This window comes from Bos taurus, chromosome 9, assembly GCF_002263795.3.
Source record: "Bos taurus isolate L1 Dominette 01449 registration number 42190680 breed Hereford chromosome 9, ARS-UCD2.0, whole genome shotgun sequence".
NCBI lineage: Eukaryota > Metazoa > Chordata > Mammalia > Artiodactyla > Bovidae > Bos > Bos taurus.
In genome coordinates, this window is record NC_037336.1 from 80924023 (window position 1) to 80946556 (window position 22534).

The 22534-nt window shown below is 36.1% G+C and overlaps 1 protein-coding gene across 2 annotated transcripts in view; it reads left to right on the forward strand.

The window, feature by feature from the left end:
* The window catches only part of PEX3 (peroxisomal biogenesis factor 3), a 32056-nt gene extending 10860 nt beyond the window's left edge, over window positions 1-21196 (forward strand). Inside the window, 10 exon segments of one of the 2 annotated variants that reach the window (NM_001098987.1) lie at window positions 2086-2167; window positions 9656-9699; window positions 11094-11218; window positions 11489-11555; window positions 11663-11717; window positions 12266-12434; window positions 14097-14167; window positions 16205-16327; window positions 18146-18242; window positions 20969-21196. In NM_001098987.1, the coding sequence (NP_001092457.1) occupies window positions 2086-2167; window positions 9656-9699; window positions 11094-11218; window positions 11489-11555; window positions 11663-11717; window positions 12266-12434; window positions 14097-14167; window positions 16205-16327; window positions 18146-18242; window positions 20969-21052 (917 nt within the window). In that variant the 3' untranslated portion in view covers window positions 21053-21196. 2 annotated transcript variants of the gene reach the window in all.
* The last annotated feature ends 1338 nt before the right edge of the window (window positions 21197-22534 follow it).

Consider the following 22534-nt stretch of genomic DNA (forward strand, 5'->3'; position numbering starts at 1 on the left):
CTTGGATGTGTAACTAACACTACAAATGAAGTTTTGGAATACAGAATAGTCTAGTCCCATTTAAGTGATAGACTGGGATAAAAGAATTGTTCTGCATTAAAAGTCAATTGTACTGAGTCAGGATTATCCAAACTTGCTTAGAAGCAGGATGTATGAGAAAAGAGTGGGAATTCTAGGTGAGCATAAGCTTATTATGAACAGAGTAGGATATGACTTCTGGAAATATTAATTTACTCTTAGACTACACTAGTAAAGTCTGTTCGGCTCAAAGGTAGTTATATAACATGCTCTGTGGTAGTCAGAGCACAAGTCCATTTCTGCCTCTCACATGTTAAGGAGATACAAACTGGAATGTGTCAGAAGAAGCCAAATAAGTATAATATTAAAAAGCGCTAACAGTTACTGAGCACTTCCATGTGTAAAGAAGCAGTGTCCTAAATGCCTTTTATCCTTAACCCTTCCAGCAGTCCTGTGAGGTAGACCCACTGTCACCCTCAGTTCACAGATGAGGAAACTGAGGCACAGGGTTAAATGATTTGCTCAGGGTCGCACAGATTCAAGGCAGGTGAAGGGTTGTCCTGTGATTTGTGGTTGCACCAGGGGTGTTTATCATGGAGGCCGGATGGCTAAAACAGGACATAAAAGCTGTATTCAACTCAATACAGAAACATATTTGTTCAGTGTTAGTACAGATGCCTGGAAGACAAGAATAGCCTTGTCTTTAGTTGAATATGCTCAAGTGGGAAGTCAGGAGCTCTTATCTCTCCCGAGATAAGAGAATTACTGAAGAGATTTCTCTTAAATCATGTCATCATACCCCATACTCTTTAAAGTTTCCTACTAACCACATTTCCTAAATGTAGGACTCTAGCAGTGCTTTTTCTTGGTAGGATAAAATATCATGCTTAGGCTAGATATATATACCATGGACACTAAGAAACTACATTTTACATTGACTCTGAGCTCCTGCTATCGCTAGTGGTCTCAGTAGGTTAGGTGATTTAATCATGTGCCTTGAGGAAATATGCTGAAGCAACAGAGTGCAGCGCTGAAGTAAAGGATTAGAGTAGGTCAGAAGCTGAACTTCCTATAGAAAAAAAATTAACATGGATTTTATAATGTCCTGCCTAGTCAAGAAGTAAAAATCATACACTAAAGTTTTCCCTTTTAGAATATAGCATTTGTAATCTCTGATATTTTTTCATATTGTTATCATTGCTTCTTTAGTGTTAGACATTCACTTTAAATTTATGTGTTTACACTTCTACAACATGTTGGTATTTAGAGTTACAGGCAGTAGCCATTGTCAAAACCAAAACTACATCTCAGCAGTTCTGAGTTTCTATTAATAGCCTGATGCGCTTTTGTCTAGGTTATAGCAAATGCCTACGCTTTGTGGTGGTGGTTGGTGGTTTAGTCGCTAAGTCATGTCCGACTCTTGTGACCCCATGGACTGACTGTAGCCCACCAGTCTCCTCTGTCCATGGGATTTTCCAGGTAAGAATACTGGAGTGGGTTGACATTTCCTTCTGCAGGGGATCTTCCTGACCCAGGGATCGAACTCAGGTCACCTGCATTGCAAGCACTCTCCTGCATTGCAGGCAGATTCTTTACCAACTGAGCCACCAGGGAAGCCCACTGTGTGTAGTAATTTTAATAACTAAATGTTTTCTAAAATTAGAAATGTGAAGCAAAAGGTACAGCTAAAGATAAAAGATCATTTTATTAAATCAGAAATAAACATTTTTTTTAAAAATCTGCAAAAATAAAGAATTATCCATAGTCCATAGGTTAAAGACCAACACTGTTAAGATTTGGGAATTAATTCTTCCCATTTTTTCTTCTATATGTAATTGTGATCATAATAGGTATATGCATAATTTTGCTTTGTGTGAGCAGGTAAGTGATTTATTAGTATGTAACTAGTTTTTATTATTAAAAATTTATTTGAAAACTCCAGCCTTCACCTTCCCTTCTGACACTCATTATTTGCTAGCTCTGTCATGTAGCCCAAAACAAGGTGCATTTCTCGGTGAAGGCAGTCCTGTCACTCATGAACTTTCTAATTTTCTGTTTGTATTACAGTGCTGTCCATGCTCCCAACACTGAGAGAGGCCTTGATGCAGCAACTCAACTCTGAGAGCCTTACAGCTCTGCTGAAAACCAGGTAAACTCAAGTTATAGCAATTCTTTATGCAGCACGCTGAGAGTTTATAGACTGTATCTGAAATACTTTTCAAAAGTCTTTAATTTCCTTATTTTTCTAATTAAAGCTTAAGATAAATAGACACACTTATAAAAAAATATTTACTAACAATATCATTGAATTCATATTTCGTGCATTTGTTTATGCTCTACCTTGATGTGCAAAGTATTTAGGGTGACAGTATTTGTATGTGTTCTGGTTTTCATGTGAAGAGGTTTTCTGTCACTTTGACATTTATTCAGAAATATAATTTTGAGTACTTATTGAATGTGTTGCTGAACCAGATGTTGTGAAGCTGCTAGTTATATTAAATCTGTGTCTCTTAAAGTGTTTACGGCGTAATAGATAAAGCATGTGAACGTACATTTTAAATAAATAAGGCATATGAACTTACATTTTATATGATTAATAAGATGAAGTACAAATAAAACATGAACGTATGATAATGATTTATCATACCATGACAGTGTACCTTTCACATAGAGGCCCTTATACATGGAGCATAATATGTTTTTGTTTAGTTGCTAAGTTGTATCTGATTCTTTTGCAACCACATGACTGTAGTCCACCAGGCTCCCCTGTCTATGGGACTTCCTGGGCAAGAATACTGGAGTGGGTTGCCATTTCCTTCTCCATGAATCTTCCAATCCAGGGATCAAACCTACGTCTCCTGCATTGGCAGGCAGATTACCACTGAGCCACCTGGGAAGCCTGTAGTATGTATTGAAATACTGTAATTTAGTGTGATGCTCTGTTAATTTAAAAAGATTTCCAGAAGGAAATGCTTCTTCCTTTAATGGACAAGAAGAGAGTAGGGGTAAGGAGTGGGGAAAGGTTTCACTTGAATGTATTTTAATAATTGGGCCCTTAGCGAAAAATATTCACCTGCCTTGTAACCATCCTCCAGTAGGCAGGGGATAGAAGGTGCTCTTTCTGGAGTGTCTGTCTGTTCCAGGCCCGGTGCTGGATACATTTGGGTGAAAGTGAAGTTGCTCAGTCGTGTCCGACTCTTTGCGACCCCGTGGACTGTAGCCCACCAGGCTCCTCCATCCATGGGATTCTCCAGGCAAGAATACTGGAGTGGGTTGCCATTTCCTTCTCCAGGGGATCTTCCCGACCCAGGGATTGAACCCAGGTCTCCTGCATTGCAGGCAGACGCTTTAACCTCTGAGCCACCAGGGAAGCCCTCCCAGTTAATTTCCACAATATCTTTGTGAGGCAGATAGTATCTATCATCTGCACTTTGCAAATAGGAATTTAGTGTTCAGGAAGATGACACAGCAAGCTGGAAAGTTCCTTTGAAAACATTTTCTATAATCAAGTCATACCTTCCAAAATAACAATGGATTTGTGTACTCGGGTACACAAATGGAATTGTATACAATAGATTTGTGTAGTGTTTTTGGAGAGTGTAAATTGTAATTTTTTAATTGGAAAACATACACAGCTTTGAATGCATTTAAGGCAAATTGTGTCACAAGCAGTTTTTAAAGGGTTAAAACAAAGTTTAAAAATCAAGTAACAATAAAAGAAAATGTATCCCCCCCAAAAAAGTGTGAGTACCTGGATAATACACCCATTTTGCAATAGTGCAACTAAGTACATATTATTGACTGTCCATAGTCCACGCAGAGTTACAACTCTACTTATCAAGATCTTGCTGACAGTTCCTAGAGATAACTATTTTAGAAAAGGTAGAACCTGGACGTTCTCTCCTTCAACCAATTGATCAGATTTTTAAATCTGATTAAAGTATAATGCTAACGATACAAATTTTTTCCCTAACTTCGTGATTCTTAGAGATTGACACACTTTTACTACTTATGGATGTAGGGTTTAATTTATAAATTAGTTCATATAACTATATATAAAGAAGAAGCATACAAGCAGATTGCTCCCAGTAAAATAAATACTTAATTACCTGTATGCACATAAGGAAGAGATACAAAAATAGGCTTTAATTGCCTTAAATTTTAGTCTTGTTGGGAAGACAAGACAAATGAAATAAGTGAATACACTTTATTAAAAGCAGCATATCAGTAGCAACAAACACAATAAGTGTAGCAACAAACACAGTGGCATTCTTTCTTGGTGATTAAACATAGGATTCAAGATAATTAAGATAAGGTCTCTGTCCCTTTAAGACCTTGTCATCCAAAGGAGGAATTAGATGAAATAAATTGTCATAATTCAAGACATTGAATTATGGTTAGTCTGTGTTAAAAAGTAAAAGCAAAATGTGGGAAGAAAATGTGAGAGGCTAGAGAGCAAAGGGATTAATTTTGATGGGTAAAACCTGGGCAGCTTTAAAGAAAAGGCATGAGCCCTCTTTTCTTCACACAGAGAGGAGAATTCTTGGAAGGATAAGATGGACAACAGTTCTCCTCATTCCCTGTTTCCTCTTTAAATATTTTCGTGTTATTTTTTCTTACCTTTCTTTTGATTTGAAATTGTTATATGCAGTTGGGGGCAATGAAGTTTCAGTGGCAAAGAATCTTAAACATACTTCATCACAAGAGAGGCAGAACACTTAGGATTAGTTTAATTCTTAATTTGGTAATATATTTTGGTAACATTAAAGAGCCTGGTCATATTTAACTTGGAGTTGATTTCCATTAGACAAATCATTTGATAGGAATCTTGGCATAGAAAGTACCCTTTACATAGGTTTGGAATTAGAATCTTTTAAAAAGATAAAGTGAATTTTTTTCTCATTTTTTGTAAACACATACATTAAAAATGATCACCACAATCAAGCTAATTAATATATCCATCACTTCACATAGGTACCATTTTTTTAACGTGTGGTAACAACACCTAAGATCTATTCTCAGGAAATTCCAAGTATACAGAAGCATTATTAACTGTATTCAGCATACTGTACATTAGGTCTCATCTCAATTAAATCTTCCTGGGTAGTTCAAATGGAATATGGGAGACCTGAGTTCAGTCCTTGGGTCAGGAAGATCCCCTGGAGAAGGGCATGGCAACCCACTCCAGTGTCCTCGCCTGGAGAATTCCACGGATGGAGAAGCTTGCTGGGCTCCAGTCCATGCAGTCGCACAGAGTCGGACACAACTGAGCGACTACCAATTTCACTTTCACCTAAATCTACTTTTAAGTCTGTTAGCAGTGAATGTCAAAATGAAGAAATGTCCTGTATGGCTATAATTCTGTCCTGTCCCACCAAAATCATGCCAGCTAAGTACAGCTTCAAGACAGATAACCTTAATTTGCCTTTCCATCAGTCAGTCAGTCAGTTCAGTCACTCAGTCGTGTCCAACTCTTTGTGACCCCATGAATCACAGCACGCCAGGCCTCCCTGTCCATCACCAACTCCTGGAGTTCATCCAGACTCGAGTCCATCCAGTCAGTGATGCCATCCAGCCATCTCATCCTCTGTTGTCCCCTTCTCCTCCTGCCCCCAATCCCTCTCAGCATCAGAGTCTTTTCCAATGAGTCAACTCTTTGCATGAGGTGGCCAAAGTACTGGAGTTTCAGCTTTAGCATCATTCCTTCCAAAGAAATCCCAGGGCTGATCTCCTTCAGAATGGACTGGTTGGATCTCCTTGCAGTCCAAGGGACTCTCAAGAGTCTTCTCCAACATCACATTTCAAAAGCATCCATTCTTCGGCGCTCAGCCTTCTTCACAGTCCAACTCTCACATCCATACATGACCACAGGAAAAACCATAGCCTTGACTAGCCAGACCTTTGTTGGCAAAGTAATGTCTCTGCTTTTGAATATGCTATCTAGGTTGGACATAACTTTCCTTCCAAGGAGTAAGCGTCTTTTAATTTCATGGCTGCAGTCACCATCTGCAGTGATTTTGGAGCCCAGAAAAATAAAGTCTGACACTGTTTCCACTGTTTCCCCATCCATTTCCCATGAAGTGATGGGACCGGATGCCATGATCTTTGTTTTCTGAATATTGAGCTTTAAGCCAACTTTTTTACTCTCCACTTTCACTTTCATCAAGAGGCTTTTGAGTTCCTCTTCACTTTCTGCTATAAGGGTGGTGTCATCTGCATATCTGAGGTTATTGATGTTTCTCCCGGCAATCTTGATTCCAGCTTGTGCTTCTTCCAGCCCAGCGTTTCTCATGATGTACCCTGTATATAAGTTAAATAAGCAGGGTGACAACATACAGCCTTGATGTACTCCTTTTCCTATTTGGAACCAGTCTGTTGTTCCATGTCCAGTTCTAACTGTTGCTTCCTGACCTGCATACAGATTTCTCAAGAGGCCGGTTAGGTGGTCTGGTATTCCCATCTCCTGAAGAATTTTCCACAGTTTCTTTTGATCCACACAGTCAAAGGCTTTGGCATAGTCAATAAAGCAGAAATAGATGTTTTTCTGGAACTCTCTTGCTTTTTCCATGATCCAGCGGATGTTGGCAATTTGGTCTCTGGTTCCTCTGCCTTTTCTAAAACCAGCTTGAACATCAGGAAGTTCACAGTTCACGTATTGCTGAAGCCTGGCTTGGAGAATTTTGAGCATTACTTTACTAGCGTGTGAGATGACTGCAATTGTGCGGTAGTTTGAGCATTCTTTGGGATTGCGTTTCTTTGGGGTTGGAATGAAAACTGACCATTTCCAGTCCTGTGGCCACTGCTGAGTTTTCCAAATTTGCTGGTATATTGAGTGCAGTACTTTCAGAACAGCATCATCTTTCAGGATTTGAAATAGCTCAACTGGAATTCCATCACCTCCGCTAGCTTTGTTCATAGTGATGCTTTCTAAGGCCCACTTGACTTCACATTCCAGGATGTCTGGCTCTAGGTGAGTGATCACACCATCGTGATTATCTTGGTTGTGAAGATCTTTTTTGTACAGTTCTTCTGTGTATTCTTGCCACCTCTTCTTGATATCTTCTTCTAGATCTGATAGATAGAGTGCCTGATGAACTATGGAATGAGGTTCGTGACATTGTACAGGAGACAGGGATCAAGACCATCCCCATGGAAAAGAAATGCAAAAAAGCAAAATGGCTGTCTGGGGAGGCCTTACAAATAGCTGTGAAAAGAAGAGAAGCGAAAAGCAAAGGAGCAAAGGAAAGATATAAGCATCTGAATGCAGAGTTTCAAAGAATAGCAAGAAGAGATAAGAAAGCCTTCCTCAGCGATCAGTGCAAAGAAATAGAGGAAAACAACAGAATGGGAAAGACTAGAGATCTCTTTCATGCCTTTCCATAGCCAGCTGCTATTGAGTACTTCCTGTATTAAAATTTTGGAACTACTATTTTCTTATTTCATTTAGAATTTCGGTAAGAATCACTTTGAGATTTATCTTAGGCAACATTCAAGAGATGTGATTTAACTGCATTAAAATACCTAATCCTTGAATTATGGTTGATACCCAGTTTAATATGGGACTAAAATATGGTATTCCACAACAAGGCTTGAGCAGTAGCTAAGGCTGCAGTAGGGCCCTGGTAGGATTTTCTCCATGTAGCTGTCAAACTTGTGCCATCTAGTAAAAGGTTACCTGAAGCTCTGCAGTCCCTCCAGTGGCAAAGAAAGATAAGAAACTAGTAATATCCCACAGTGGTAATGGTAGTTCAACTTCTTATTGAAATGTAAATTTATGTCTGATAATAATAATAAAGAATATGGGATTGTGTTTTTGTCATTTTTTATTTCATTTTTCTTGTAATTTATTTTTATTGTATTTTACAAAAGTGTTCATCTGTGACGGATTGGAAATATGCAAACAAAAAAACTGGTTCTACCACGAAGGTGATTTGAACAGCAGTGAACTCCATCCGCATAGTACATTGGAGTACTATGCTGTGGTTTAAAAAAAAAAACGATGGCTGTTATCTAATACTATTATGGAATGATGTCCAGGCTATATTGTTGCAAGTTTTAAAAAGTCAAAGTAAAGATGTATATAGTATGCTACCATTTGTCTAAAGGGGCAGGTATGAATATATATATATATATATATATATATATTTGCCTATATAAAGAAAAACAATACAAAGTTAAAGGATATTTTTAATAGTTGCCTATGAAGAAGGAAACAAAAGTGAACAGAAACAGACTTCTTTGAATATCCTGTGTTGTAAAGTCATCGGGGAATATAAATACAAATATTTATAAATATGTAAATATTTTACATATTTATAACTATGTTTAGTGTTTGAAAGCAATGTCTAAAGTGATAGTAAATTAAATGAAATAACCTAAATGTGCATCTAGTTGGTGCCGTAAGCACAAAAACAGAAACTGTGCTGTGCCTGCGTGCTTAGTCACGTCCAGCTCCTTGTGATCCTGCCAGGCTCCTCTGTCCATGGGGTTTTCCGGGCAAGAATACTGGAGCGGATTGCTATTTCCTTCACCAGGGGATCTTTCCGATCCAGGGATCAAACCCATGTCTCCTGTGTCTCCTGTATTGCAGGCAGATTCTTTACCCACTGAGTCATCAGGGAAGCCCAACAGAAACTATGCCAAGTGACTTTAAAACAGAAATTTGACTGTGTATTTTTAGTGGGATATATACTCTTAGAGCATACAGAATTGAAAAAACAAAAACCTTAAACTCTTTTTTCAGTATTGCTATTCTGAGACTGTTGTCCACAGAGTGAGGGATGAAGCAAATTGTAATTATATTGGTTTCACTGATTTCTAGTGCAGGCAGAAAGAAATACAGATATAAGATTAATGAGATTGTTAAAAAAAAGTGATCCTAATTTTGAATTAGAAGTATAAATATGAATTCATGATGTACTTTATCTCTTTAATATATGTACAACAAATAAATACACACATATAGTGTACTAGCTGAGTTTTCTGAACCAGGACTCTCAGAGAAATGGATGATTTCAGGCTTGCAGCAAAAATTGAACAAAATGAACCCAGACACCTTTTGTGTCTGAAAGCAAGGAAGCTGTCAAAGACTAAAGGGTTCATTTCAGAAGAACTTAGGAAGTAACCTGGATAGCCCCACAATGGTCCAAGACGGGCAGTTTGAAAATCAATAAGGGTAACAACTACAGTGGGTAGAAACACATCAAATATACATTTAAATGCCTGTGTTTGTAATGATATTAAAAAAAAATACTTACCATTGAAGGATTATAGACCTACTTCATTATTTGTAAAATAGTAAATAAGGGAAAGATAAATATTACTCCTGTTTTCCTGTATGATTTTATAGTACACATATGCATATGCTCAGAAGGAGGAGAAAGACTGGAAGGACACACACAGGTAATGGTGATGGTGGTCGTCTAGTCGCTAAGTCCTGTCTCTGACTTTTATGAAAATGGGTGTTACCATCAGTTACTGAAATTATAGTCATTTTCTAGTATAGCTTATGGGCTTTGTTTGTACACTTACAGTTATCTTGTGATAAAATATAATTAAATATTGAACTGCAAAGTTCAAAGTTTTCTATTAAATTATCTAGATTATTATTTTCATATTTTCTGATATTTTTCTTTAGGCCTTCAAACAAGCTAGAAATATGGGAGGATCTGAAGATAATAAGTAAGCCTACATATTTCAAGGCATAGCCTTAAAATATTTTTAATGGGAAATTGTTGTATTCTATTATGTGGGTGACTCTTTTTTACCTACCACATGGAGTTGTCATCAGGATTAAATAATTCTCATGAAGCAAGTAGATTGATGTCTACTGGTCATAGAAACTACTTAGTAATATTAGTGGTGGTGGTGGTATTATTGTTATAATAATACATAAACCTATCCTAGACTACATATGTGTATATTAGGTACTGATAGCTACAATAAAAGAAGTTTTTACTCCAACCTAAATAGTAATTTTATTTTGATATTGTATGCAAACTTTGATTAGTGATAAAAATTTCAAACAAAAAGCTTCCCTAGGACAGATAGATATATATATCTCCATGTCTCAGAACTTCATACTCATCATTCTTGTGTTTTCCTAACTGAATCATGCTTGTTGTTTAGTCACTAAGTCATGTCTGACTCTTTGCAACCCCATGGACTATACCTTCCCAGGCTCCTCTGTCCATGGAATTTCCCAGGCAAGAATGCTGGAGTGGGTTGCCATTTCCTTCTCCAGGGGATCTTCCCAACCGAGGGATTGAACCCGTGTCTGCTGCTTAGCAGGTGGATTCTTTACCGCTGAGCCACCAGGGAAGCACAAATTATGCTTAAGCTTTGCCTGTTTGGAAATGAAATAAACCTGTGTAGTACCCTATATTTCCTTTCAAACTATTGTACTTTCTCATCTCCCTTGTGTAATACGAAAGCTTTCTATATTCTCTGTATTTTCTTCTACACTCCCATTCACTCTCTGACACACTTGGAGCCTGGTTTCCACTCCTGTATCTCCATCCAAGCAGATATCACAAGATCAGTAGTGTTGCTAAATCCACTGGACGTTTTCCTCCTCTCAGCAAGAGTCAACACCTTTCCCTTACCTCTGTTTTGAACAGTCTGTCCTAAGTACCTGTGAAGACTGGTCTCTGTCTTTCTGTACCTTCCTCCATCCCTGTATGAGCTTATCCTTTGTCCTCTTTTACCTGCCAGTGACGGCTGGAGCTCTTCATGCTCAACCCTCTTCTCTGATTCTGAACGAGCTCCCTGGACAGTTCGGAGTTCTGAGGCTACACTGAGTGCTTCCCAGTCCTTTAACCCTTCACTGAACATATTGGTTATTATCTTTATTGATTACTGTTTCAATTAAGAGATCATTCCTAATTGACAATAAATATTTTGTAAGCAGATAAACTATGAAATATTTTTAATTGATACATTTTTGTACTTGAAATAATTATAAATGTATATTTTAAGTTGTCTTTTGAAAAAATAACATAGGGATGGTTTGTGATTTTACACATTTGTTTGTGTTTTAATAATTAGTACCAAGAGGTTTTCTTTTCTCTGCAAAGGTTTCACAAGAAGTATCGTAGCTGTGTACAGTACTTGCATGCTGGTGGTTCTTTTGCGAGTCCAGTTAAACATAATCGGTGGATATATTTATTTGGATAATGCAGCAGTTGGCAAAAATGGCACCGTAAGTTTAATAGACTTAAATTGATACTGCCTTATCTTTCAAGAGATTCAAAATTTAACCAAATATTATCATGATAATTTATATAGAATAATTATATTTCATGTGATTATAAACTGTAACCATTATTTTTCTTCACATTTTGAAACTAGACTTTTTGTTATGTTGAAGACTAGTATTTCCTATTGTTCTAGGTCCTAGAATCTCAGCTTAAGTTATAATGAAAATATTATTTATTAATAATATTGAGTACCTTATGTCTATTTTGTACAGACAGTTCTTGCTCCCCCAGATGTCCAACAGCAATATTTATCAAGTATTCAGCACCTCCTTGGAGATGGTAAGATTCTTATTTATGACCTGTAAACTAATTCTAATTCATTCATTTGTATTATTGAGGAATTGAAAATGTAAACAAGGCTTTTACATTTATTTTTCTTTTTATAGGCCTGACAGAATTGATCACTGTCATTAAACAAGCTGTGCAGAAGATTTTAGGAAGGTAAGACATTTTGCTCTGGCTTTTCCTAACTTCCTGATTCTGATGAATAAAAGAAAAATTAACATAGTTCTAATGAAGCTAGTGACTTGACAAACGGTGGTCTGCAAAACTCTTTTAACCTAATACAGACACAGCCCTGGGGTATTACATTGTGGAATCTGTTTTCTTCATCAGTATCAACCTTTTGACTAAGGGGAAAGCTTTAATGTTTCATTGTGTATTGATTGATTTCAAAACAAACCAAAAAATATTTGGGTCATGAGAAAAAAGACCTGCTTTTAAAAATCTGCCTCTGAGGCTTTTAACTCCTGTTCATACAGGCAGTGTCTTTAATCACAGTGGGAATTTTCTTGTGAAATCTGCAACAAGATTTCTCTTGGCCCCAAACCAGTGGCTGATTTCTTAATCTACTCTAATGATTTCATAGTCAGCAGTTTCAGGTTTGACTGGATGAAACAGGATCTCTGGTAGTAACCTGTTAGGAAAAGAGTATTAATAGGACGTGTTGTATAGTTTCACTTATCCCAGTTTCCTTTCTCTTTTTCTAGTGTTTCTCTTAAACATTCTTTGTCCCTTTTGGACTTGGAGCAAAAACTGAAAGAAATCAGAGATCTCGTTGAGCAGCATAAATCATCTTCTTGGATTAATAATGATGGATCCAAATCTTTATTATGCCATTATATGATGCCAGATGAAGAAACTCCATTAGCAGTTCAGGTGCTTAATTCAAAACTATTTAAGCAAACCAGTTACTCTGTTTTTAATGTTTTTTAATTATGTCTTAAAATTTATATTTCTGAGTCTCTTGAAAGGTAAGTGATTGAAAGACATATATTTCAATAATTTAAATAAAACCTCACTAATTTAGAAAACAAACTATAAATGTGATTGATTTCTAGTTAGAAAGCATTTTAGATATTCCACAAGATTTTATTGAATATTAGTTATGTGACAGTATGATGTATGATTGGGATATAAAATGAATAAGCATGTTCAGTATACCTGGGGAATTCAGAAGACAAATTCAGTTCCAGTGGCTAACGCATATTTGTATGAGATCAAGTAACAGAAGATAAAGCTGGTAGTTGGGGACAGTATCATAAAGAGCTTTGTATGCCAAGATAAAGGGTCTAAACTTCAGTTCTAGACAAAGGTGAATTTTGATCAGGTCAGTACCACAATCATGTTTGCTTTTTAAGATAAATCAGTGATGACAGTATCAGAGTGCACTGAAGGAGGTTGTAGTCATCCAGTTGGGAAACAAAGAAGGCCAGTTCTAACAGTTAGCAGCCATGGTGTTACCAGTTCTAACAGGTATCAGCCACACTATACCCTGGTGTGTCCCAGACAGTTGTGATCTAAATTACTCATTGATTAAGAATAATAAAAATACCAAGGATGTTCTTGCCTAGAGAATCCCGGGGACGGGGAAGCCTGGTGGCTGCCGTCTGTGGGGTCGCACAGAGTCGGACACGACTGAAGCGACATAGCAGCAGCAGCACAGGCTATAGGCCTCTTTTAAAGTAATTGCTGCTTATTAACATGTAAGCAGATTGCATCCATTCTTTGCAGTTGAGAGAAGGATCTTTCTCACTTAACAACTGAAGAAGCCTTAGACTAAAGAGGCCCTTTGCCATACCTCAGCCTAAAGGCCCTGTTAGAACCAAGATTGCCCTGTTTTTCATTGCCTGCCTTCCGCTCCCCTGGAGGCTCCAGAGATAGATTGTAATCCATTTAAGAGAACCTCATGAACCCCTACAGGAGGGAAGCTAAACTGAGTGAACAGAACAGACCTGTCAGAATTAACAAGAGAAACAGGAGAAAACTCACTTAAAAATTAGAATCTTGAGGAGATGCAATAATAGTATTCTTAAAGCTTTCTGGAATGATAAAGCAATTTCCACATTTTAAAAGTCAACAGTGGACTTAAAAAAGAAAATAATTCAAAAGAACAGGTAATGAGAGGGATGACAGACCAAATCTTACCTGAATTGAATTTAAACCTACAACTTAGATTGGAAAGAACACATGGAGCCTTAGACTAAACTAGATTGATGAGAAAAGACACATGCATATCCTAATAAAATGCCTTAACAATAATAGAAAAAAAAATCTCTGGCCTCTGCAACCTGGAAGACTAATTTTTCTTTGTTAATATGTCCTTCAGATAAATAAAGGTCTTATAAAGAGCCTATTGTGACTCAATGTTTAAATGCTACTCATCTGTGCACATCAACCTGTATAGTTTCTTTGAGTTGAACATTTTTTTTATTGTTGATAGAACATAGACTTTTGAGATTTCCTGAACTCTTGAGTTTGTTTCATCATAACCCTGTGCTAATATTTGAAACCCTGAAGTGTAGCATTTTAATTTCTCAGGCCTGCGGACTTTCTCCTAGAGATGTTACCACTATTAAACTACTCAATGAAACTAGAGACATGTTGGAAAGGTATGTACACTGCATGTAACAGGAACATGTGCTTCTATTTTAAATGTACTCATGACCATGTTATAGTTTTTCTTGAACAAATATTCAACATAATATTTTGTTAAAATTAAATTTTAAATATATTCCCCTGCTTTTAGTAGGATTTCCTACCTATACTCATGCTTGTCTTATTAGGGTAGGGAGGTAAGCAGAGATTTTTTTTCAAGATACCCAGGATTGCCCCTACCTGTTTTCCTAGCCTGGAGATTCTGATATACTAGTTAAGGGACTGGAAGATAGTTAGCATTTATATTTTGAGGAAAGCTTTAAACGGTGATTCTTATATGCCCAGTGTATTCTGGTATATGTTTAACAACTAGCCCTGTAAAGAAAAAAAAAAGAAAACTAAAATTGTAGCCACAGCAGTGCTGACTCTGCTGACTCCCAACCTGATGTCACTCAGTGCTGACCCAGTGACACCTTGGGAAGAGGTGCTCTTGCCAGCCAGAGCTAGCCAGCTCTAGCTAGTCCTCAGGTATACACACATGTGCACACGTGCTGTGTATGCACACACATACTCAGTTATGAGAACTACTTCCCCTAACCCTTTCAGGTTCGACTCTAATGTTACTAAATCTTTGAGTGATAAAAATTCACATCTGCCTTCAATAGAGTATTAACTTTTAAAAATTACCCAGAAGAGAGCCAGAATGTTACAAATGGGAAAAGCCCCAGATTATGTATTAGAAGATGAGAGGAACTAGATTCAAGGTTGGCTCTGCTGTTTATCAGCTGGTCAACCTTGGTTGAGCCACTTACACTCTTTGAGGTAGTTTTATCATTGTGAAATCTTAGTGGTAATACCAGTTCATCTGCTTTATCTTAAGTGATTAAAGTATCAGTTGTTTTTTTTTAATTAAAGATAATTTAAGATCATTTTCTCTAGTTTTGTTTTCTGGGCAGATTATATCCTCCGTTTATAATATTTTTTCATGATCTTGAAGAAAATCAGCAAATTTTTAGGTTAATTCAGCTATTATCTGAATTCATCAAGTTCTAGTCCCTTGACTTTCTACAATATCAATCTCCACTTCTTTTCTTATTCAAATCACTTCATGAAACTCTAGAAGGTCATCAGTGTTCTTTTGTCAAATTCAGTCAGCCTGTAGTGTTCATCTTTCTTGACCTTTCTCTGATAATTAACGCTGTTGATCAAGGTTTTCTTGAAATTCTTTCTCTTACGGCTGCCTTGACAGTCTCCCAATTTTTTCCCCAGTTCTCAGATCATTTCTTCTTAGGTTCCTTTATGCCTGTCTTTCCTTTAAATACTAATGTTTCCCAGGTATTTGTTCTTTTTTCATCCTCAACTGCCCCAAGCAATTTTATTTACTCCCATTACTTTACTGTTTATATGTTAATAATTACCAAATTTATAGCCCTAGCTCCCCACTGCCATGCATTGAATTGTGATTTCTACACATCAGAGACAGAACTAATCTGTTCAACTAGGCAGTTTCTAACTCTGATAGCATATATATTACTCTTCATATCAAAGAGTTTCTGTGAGGTAATAATGTAACAAAAAGAATTTGAACTTTAAGATCAGAAAGGCCTGGGTTCAAATTCTGCCTCCTATATTTACTAGTAACATACCTTAGGATAAATTTCTTCGTGCATCAAGTGTCCGGTTCCTCATCCGAACACATTAACAAAATATTCTGTCTCACTAGGATGATATGATAGACTTTCCTCGTTAAGAGTTTCCTCAAGAGAAGTAATGATTACTAATATTTATAAAAGTACATTTATGAAGTACCACATAATGTAAGAAAATCTAGCAAAATGAGCACATATCCTCACTGCGTTGCGTTACATAATTAGCCCTCTTTTTATGCTTAACTTTTAAGATTGGCTCCTTGATATATTTTTATATTGTTTTAGTTTATAAAATTGTGACTAGAAATGGTGGTGGCTGTCAAAGGTAGCCACATTGTTACTAAATTTTTGCCCTTTTCCATTGAAAATCTAAAAAGTAATTTATCTTCTTGTTTTATGTAGTCCAGATTTTAGTACAGTTTTGAATACCTGTCTCAGCCGAGGATTCAGTAGACTGCTAGACAACATGGCTGAGTTCTTTCGACCTACTGAACAAGACCTGCAACATGGTAACTCCATAAATAGGTAAGAAGACATGTAAGAATGTTACCAGTCTAGTGACTGTTCTGATAAAACAGTGCTTTTTGGTATGTATTTTTTGTTCCAGGTAACAAAAAAAAAATCTCAGAGACAAATGTGAATGTTTATTTTTTCAACAAATTAAACTCTGTTAAGCCAATGACTCCTTCATTAGGAGGAGCTCTTTCAGTATTCAGTATTTAAATGTTTATTTCTTTTAAAATTGTGCCATTATACAGTAGTACTTAACTTGTGAAACTACTTTTCCATAGGCCAGTTTCAATTACTGAGGCTTTTTTAATTTAACGCTTTAGAATACAAAACTGTGAAAATGTTATTTAAGTTTTAACGTTTTCTCTTACATTATTCCAGTACTATAAGCTATAATTGGCCTTCATAATTCAACCAGGCATTCTTGTTCTAGATTCCCATTTGATGAATTATCTCCTAGTTCTGTAGCCCTTTTTGTAGGATTAGGAATGTTTAGATAGTACAGATGATTTTAATCATAATTACTACACTCTGCCAAAAGATAGCTTATGGTTTTATTATAATCCCAGCATAAGCACCTTAAATCTATTAGGATTTACACTGTTTTGCAGTTTTTTTGTATTAAATTCAGAAAATAATAGGTACTAAATCAATGTTAACTGACTGTAGACTTATCTGTTAAAATGAGGGATAACAGTAACTGATATGCAGTATGTATGTGCAATGCCTGCTTTAATTCTCAGATACATAGAGCAAGAGTTTATTTGCCCAGTTCTCTGGGACCACTCTTTATTATACAAAAAGGAATAATTTGCAGTTAACATTTGAGGATTTGGAATGCTTAGGGTCATAAAGTTTATTTTCTGAAGCAATTTAAATGTCAACCTAAAATCTTTTAGCAATTCTTTAAATTCTCAAAAAAAATTCAGCCTCAGTAAGTTCTCTAAATTAAGGTGCTCCAGTCAACAAAATTTCACTACAATCTCTATCTACCAAAAGTATTAGTTATTTACTGAATAGTGATAAGAATTTTTATATAAAACAAATACTTGATCTTGTGCACTAGAGAATTATAAAAATTATGTTGCAGTTGTATCAGCCATTTCAATCTTTTCTTAATTCCTGTAGTACTCATGATCACTCCTGTAGGACTCAAGGGTTTACTATACTTAACTATTTGACATTGCTAGTAATTAAGAGAAATACAGACCAAAACTGTGAGATAATCATTTTTAGCTATCAGATATATGAAGAGTAAAGAAATGCTTGATGTAGAAAGGAGTCATGATAGAGCAGGTATCCTCTCATACTGTTAGAGAAGCAGAGGGAATTTGGTAATATGCATTTTAAAGCTTAAAAGCATTCATACCCTTCAACTCAGTAATTTACTGTAAATACAAAGTTATTTATATTAAGGAAAATTAGACAAAAACTCAGTGCCCAACCATAGGGAGCTGATGATATAAGTTGTCACAGCTAGAGGATGGATTACTATATAGTAATTGAAAAACAGATACTTTGGAAGAACTTTTAATGAGATGGAAAGAATGATTATAGCATGTGAATAAAAATGCAAAACTGTTGCTTGGGAGGTTATAGCTGGGTGTTAAAAACACTCAAAAACGATAGATATGTATAAAAAAATTACTGGAAGAAATTAACTATGATGTCAATTATAATTGTTATTTCTAGATGGTAAAATTATGTTTGGTCTTTATTTTCTTACTAAAATATTTCTGTAAGTACTTTTCAATGGCTATTTCTTTTATAATTAAACATTAAATTCCTATAAGATAATTTCAGAAAATAATTATTACTATGATGATTTTTCAGTCTTTCCAGTGTCAGCCTGCCTTTAGCTAAGATAATTCCCATAATAAATGGACAGATCCATTCAGTTTGCAGTGAAACACCTAGTCATTTTGTTCAGGTAAGAGGAGAGCTTGGGTTATTATTAAAAACAGACTGTACTTTTGGTTATGATCCTGTTTGTCTAACATAAAATTACATTTCTCTTCTATGATACTTGTTCAAAGAAACCAAAAACTTGAAGCCACATGTAGAGTATAGTAGAGTGCCCCATGAGAATATAATATCATGGCACTTTTATGAGGCTAGGAATACCTTTCTCCATGTTATAGTACAACACGTGTTAGACAGACTGCATTTTAGTCCAGATATATTCTAGTGGTCAGTTGAATTTACAGTGTTAAAATGCCTTGAGGCAAATCAGTGAACCAGTCCCTCAGATTTTGAGGAAAAATGAAACATTTTTATAGGAAAGTAAAGCATTTAAATAGTTAATAAGTATAACTGTTAATAGTGCACCAATAATCTGTTCATTAAAAGCTGCATCCTCAGTAGGTTATTTAAATTTTTCACTTGTCTCCCTATAAATCCATCTCCTTTCTTAGGAAAGCATTTTATAATAGAATACATTGAATAAGACTGATTTTACTAAAAGAACAGCTTTGAATCCAAACTTTTTTTCCAAGTTATTTGCAAACTTGGAAACTGTATAACCAGCAATAAATTACTCAAAATACACCTCAATTCCAAACTACTGCCATAATGTGCAGTGAGAAGAGAAAGACTCTAGGCCTAAGTGTAAAGATAGTATCTTCTCAGTAATATTTATCTCAAATTAGAGTATCTCTCGTTTTCTGCTTGAGAACATGAAGAGCCATGAGGCTATGGGTTGTAATTCTTCCTTTCTCTTGTATAGAGTCATTGGCTTGTCCTTCACATGTGACTTAATTTAAGTTTAATTTTAGCTCAAAATTTTTTGAACACTTAAGTTTTAAATATTTTTTCTTTTAATTTTTATGTGCATATTAGTGTAAGAAAAAAGATAGTTGTAACTTCTGGCATTTAAACCTTAACTTTACCTTTCTCCATTTTTATAAAAATCTCTGGCTTCATCAGTAAGCTGTTCATCTTGATGAGTAACATAATATATACACCAGGGCTTCCCTGATGGCTCAGATGGTAACGAATCTGCCTGCAGTGCAAGAGACAAGTTCAACCCCTGATTCAGGAAGATCCCCGGGAGAAGGGATAGGCTACCCACTCCAGTATTCTTTGGCTTCCTTGGTGACTTGCCTGGTAAAGAATCTGCCTGCAATGTTGCAGATCTGGGTTCAATCCTGGGTTGGGAAGATCCCCTGGAGGAAGGCATGGCTACCCACTCTAGTATTCTTGCCTGGAGAATTCCACAGACAGAGAAGGCTGGCAGGCCACAGTCCTTTGGATTGCAAAGAGTCAGACATGACTGAGTGACTAACACACACTTAAAACAACACCAGCTTTGGTGCTTAAGTAATTTACATACTATATTAAAGTCTATAATTGAGAATAAAAATAAAAGATACAAACATTACTGATACTAATGCTTAGTATTAATAAATTTTCTTAGTATCACTGGATGTAGTTTGTTTATATACTAGACCATTAATTGACAAGACTTCCACCAATTTTTTAAATTATGATTTCTGTGGGTTAAAGTACTATGTGGTATTCAGAGAATTTAACTATGAATTTGTAAGATGAAGACTTGCTAAGCTTAGTTGGATTTTCTGATGCTTAAGAGAGAACATCATGGATAGGTTCACTTCCTGTTTCTCTGCTGCTCACTGGGCAGCATAAACCACATAATGGTTTCTGTTGCCATGGATCCTTTCACTCTCTGGGGAAGCCTATGGACACCTCAGAATAATGCCTATAAGTGTATATTGTAAAATATGTAGGTTTTAATAAAAACCAACTAAATACAGTTTCAAAATACTTTTTAAAATGACAGTTCATGTAACTTCCGCAACTTACCTAGCATATGATATAAAAATGTCTGAATTGTGCTAAAGGCCACCTCACAGGTTCCCCTGTCAGTTTGTTGCTTACATACACAGCTGAAAGAAATGCTAGATTTCAGTTAAAGGTTAAGGAAAAAAAGATGTAATTTTTTCTTTATCCACACTGAAAGTGAAAGTGAAGTCGCTCAGTCATGTCTGACTCTTTGTGACACCGTGGACTGTAGCACACCAGGCTCCTCCGTCCATGGGATTCTTCAGGCAAGAATACTGGAGTGGGTTGCCATTTCCTTCTCCAGGGGATCTTCCCGACCCAGGGATTGACCCAGATCTCCCACATTGCGGGCAGACGCTTTAACCTCTGAGCCACCAGGGAAGTCAACATTAACAAATCCCATGAGAATCCCTGTTCTCAGGTATATATGTGTGGTTGGTTATGTATGTGTGTATATATTGTTGTAATCATTTATTCAACAGATGCTCATCCAGCATTTGACACACACATAGAAAGACTATTTTGGATCTTCTTAGTGTGAGGGGGAAAAGTTGTAAGTTGTGGCATTTATACTTTATCTTTGTCCATTTTCATAAAAGTCTCTGCCTTCATCAGTAAGCGGTTCATCTCGACAAGCCACACTTGAATACTTATCATACCCACTGTCTCTCATACAAGAACTTAATAAATATCTCCAGGAATTTATTATTAAAAGAAACTACTTTCATTAAATGGTTTTCTTTTTGACCTTAATGCCACAAAACTTTGAGCCAAATTTGTTGCTTGATTGCAGAAATGAATTCAGATTATCTGTTCTTTTTACAGACTGTAATATTTTATTCTCATCTTTGCTAGGATCTGTTAATGATGGAGCAAGTGAAAGATTTTGCTGCTAATGTGTACGAGGCTTTTAGTACTCCTCAACAACTGGAGAAATGATTTTTTTTTTCCTTCAAGAATAGCTACAATGGAATTCAGTTACTTTTTTTAAAAAATGCACCAAATAAATCAACTATATATAGGGTAATGATTTGTTACCATAATGTCTAATAAAAATATATTCTTAAAGTCTTCATAACAAAATAGATTTATTTGGCATCTTAATATATTTTTTTAAAGCCATCAACAGACTGGTTTTTGTGGGCATATCTTGAGTGTATACAGTGCAAATATCAGAATTGTTAATAGTTTGTTACATCATGGATATTAGTTCCAAGTCAAATAATGTAAATACTTTATACTTTGACATTAATACTGAGGTAAAATCTGTTTGGGAAGTAGATATAAAGTTTGGAAAAAATGCTGTTTAATCTTAAAGTTCACCAGACTGCAGTATACAGGAGAGAATCAGACTTTTCTCCAGTTAATCTTCAAAGGGATACTTTGTCTTAAATATACCTGGTTGAGAACTTTCTTTTTTAATAGAAATCAGTTAATTTAACAACTAGGATTAGGACTTCCCTGGTGGTCCGGTGGTTAAGGCTCCATGCTCCCCCTGCAGGATGCAGGGGTTTAATCCCTGTTCCCTAGCCGGGGAATCTAAGATCCTGCATGCCATGCTAAGTCACTTCAGTCGTGTCCAACCCTGTGCGACCCCATAGACAGCAGCCCACCAGGCTCCCCTGACCCTGGGATTCTCCAGGCAAGAACACTGGAGTGGGTTGCCATTTCCTTCTCCAATGCATGAAAGTGAAAAGTGAAAGTGAAGTCGCTCAGTCGTGTCCGACTCCTAGCGACCCCATGGACTGCAGCCCACCAGGCTCCTCCATCCATGGGATTTTCCAGGCAAGAATACTGGAGTGGGATGCCACTGCCTTCTCCGCCTGCATGCCATAGCATGGCCAGAAATAAGAAGGAACAACTATGATCAGCAATTTTTTTCTTTACTGTTGTTAACAATCCTTAGGAAACTACATACTGATTTAGAGGTGGACGTTGTGTTGATGCTGTTTACTCAGCTATTATTAACTACTGTACATAGTTTCACTTATTTGTATGTAAATAATTATAACTTACTTTGTATTGATTTTGAGCATAGTGAATCTTATTACAATAAAATATTTTAGTAAAATATGGTTTTATCGAGTTAATACTTAACAGCTATTATATGTCCCATAGCATTTTTGCTGTTTTTTGGAGATTACACTGGTTTTCAAGTTTCATTTTTCTAACAAGCAATCGATACTTTAACTTACTTGTTTAAAAAAATAACATTTCCTGCCAAACAGAAATAATTCATTGTTCTAGTATATATGTAGTTCTTTGTATGGGTAACTAGGACAGAAAGAAATGAATCATATCATCATTATATTAAATATATTTTCAGTAGCATCATTTATGTTGTTTTATGTTCCTTCAACATATAACATATAGCTAAACAGAAGAAGGTAGAAAATGAATTGTAATGTCTCTTCTAAGGCC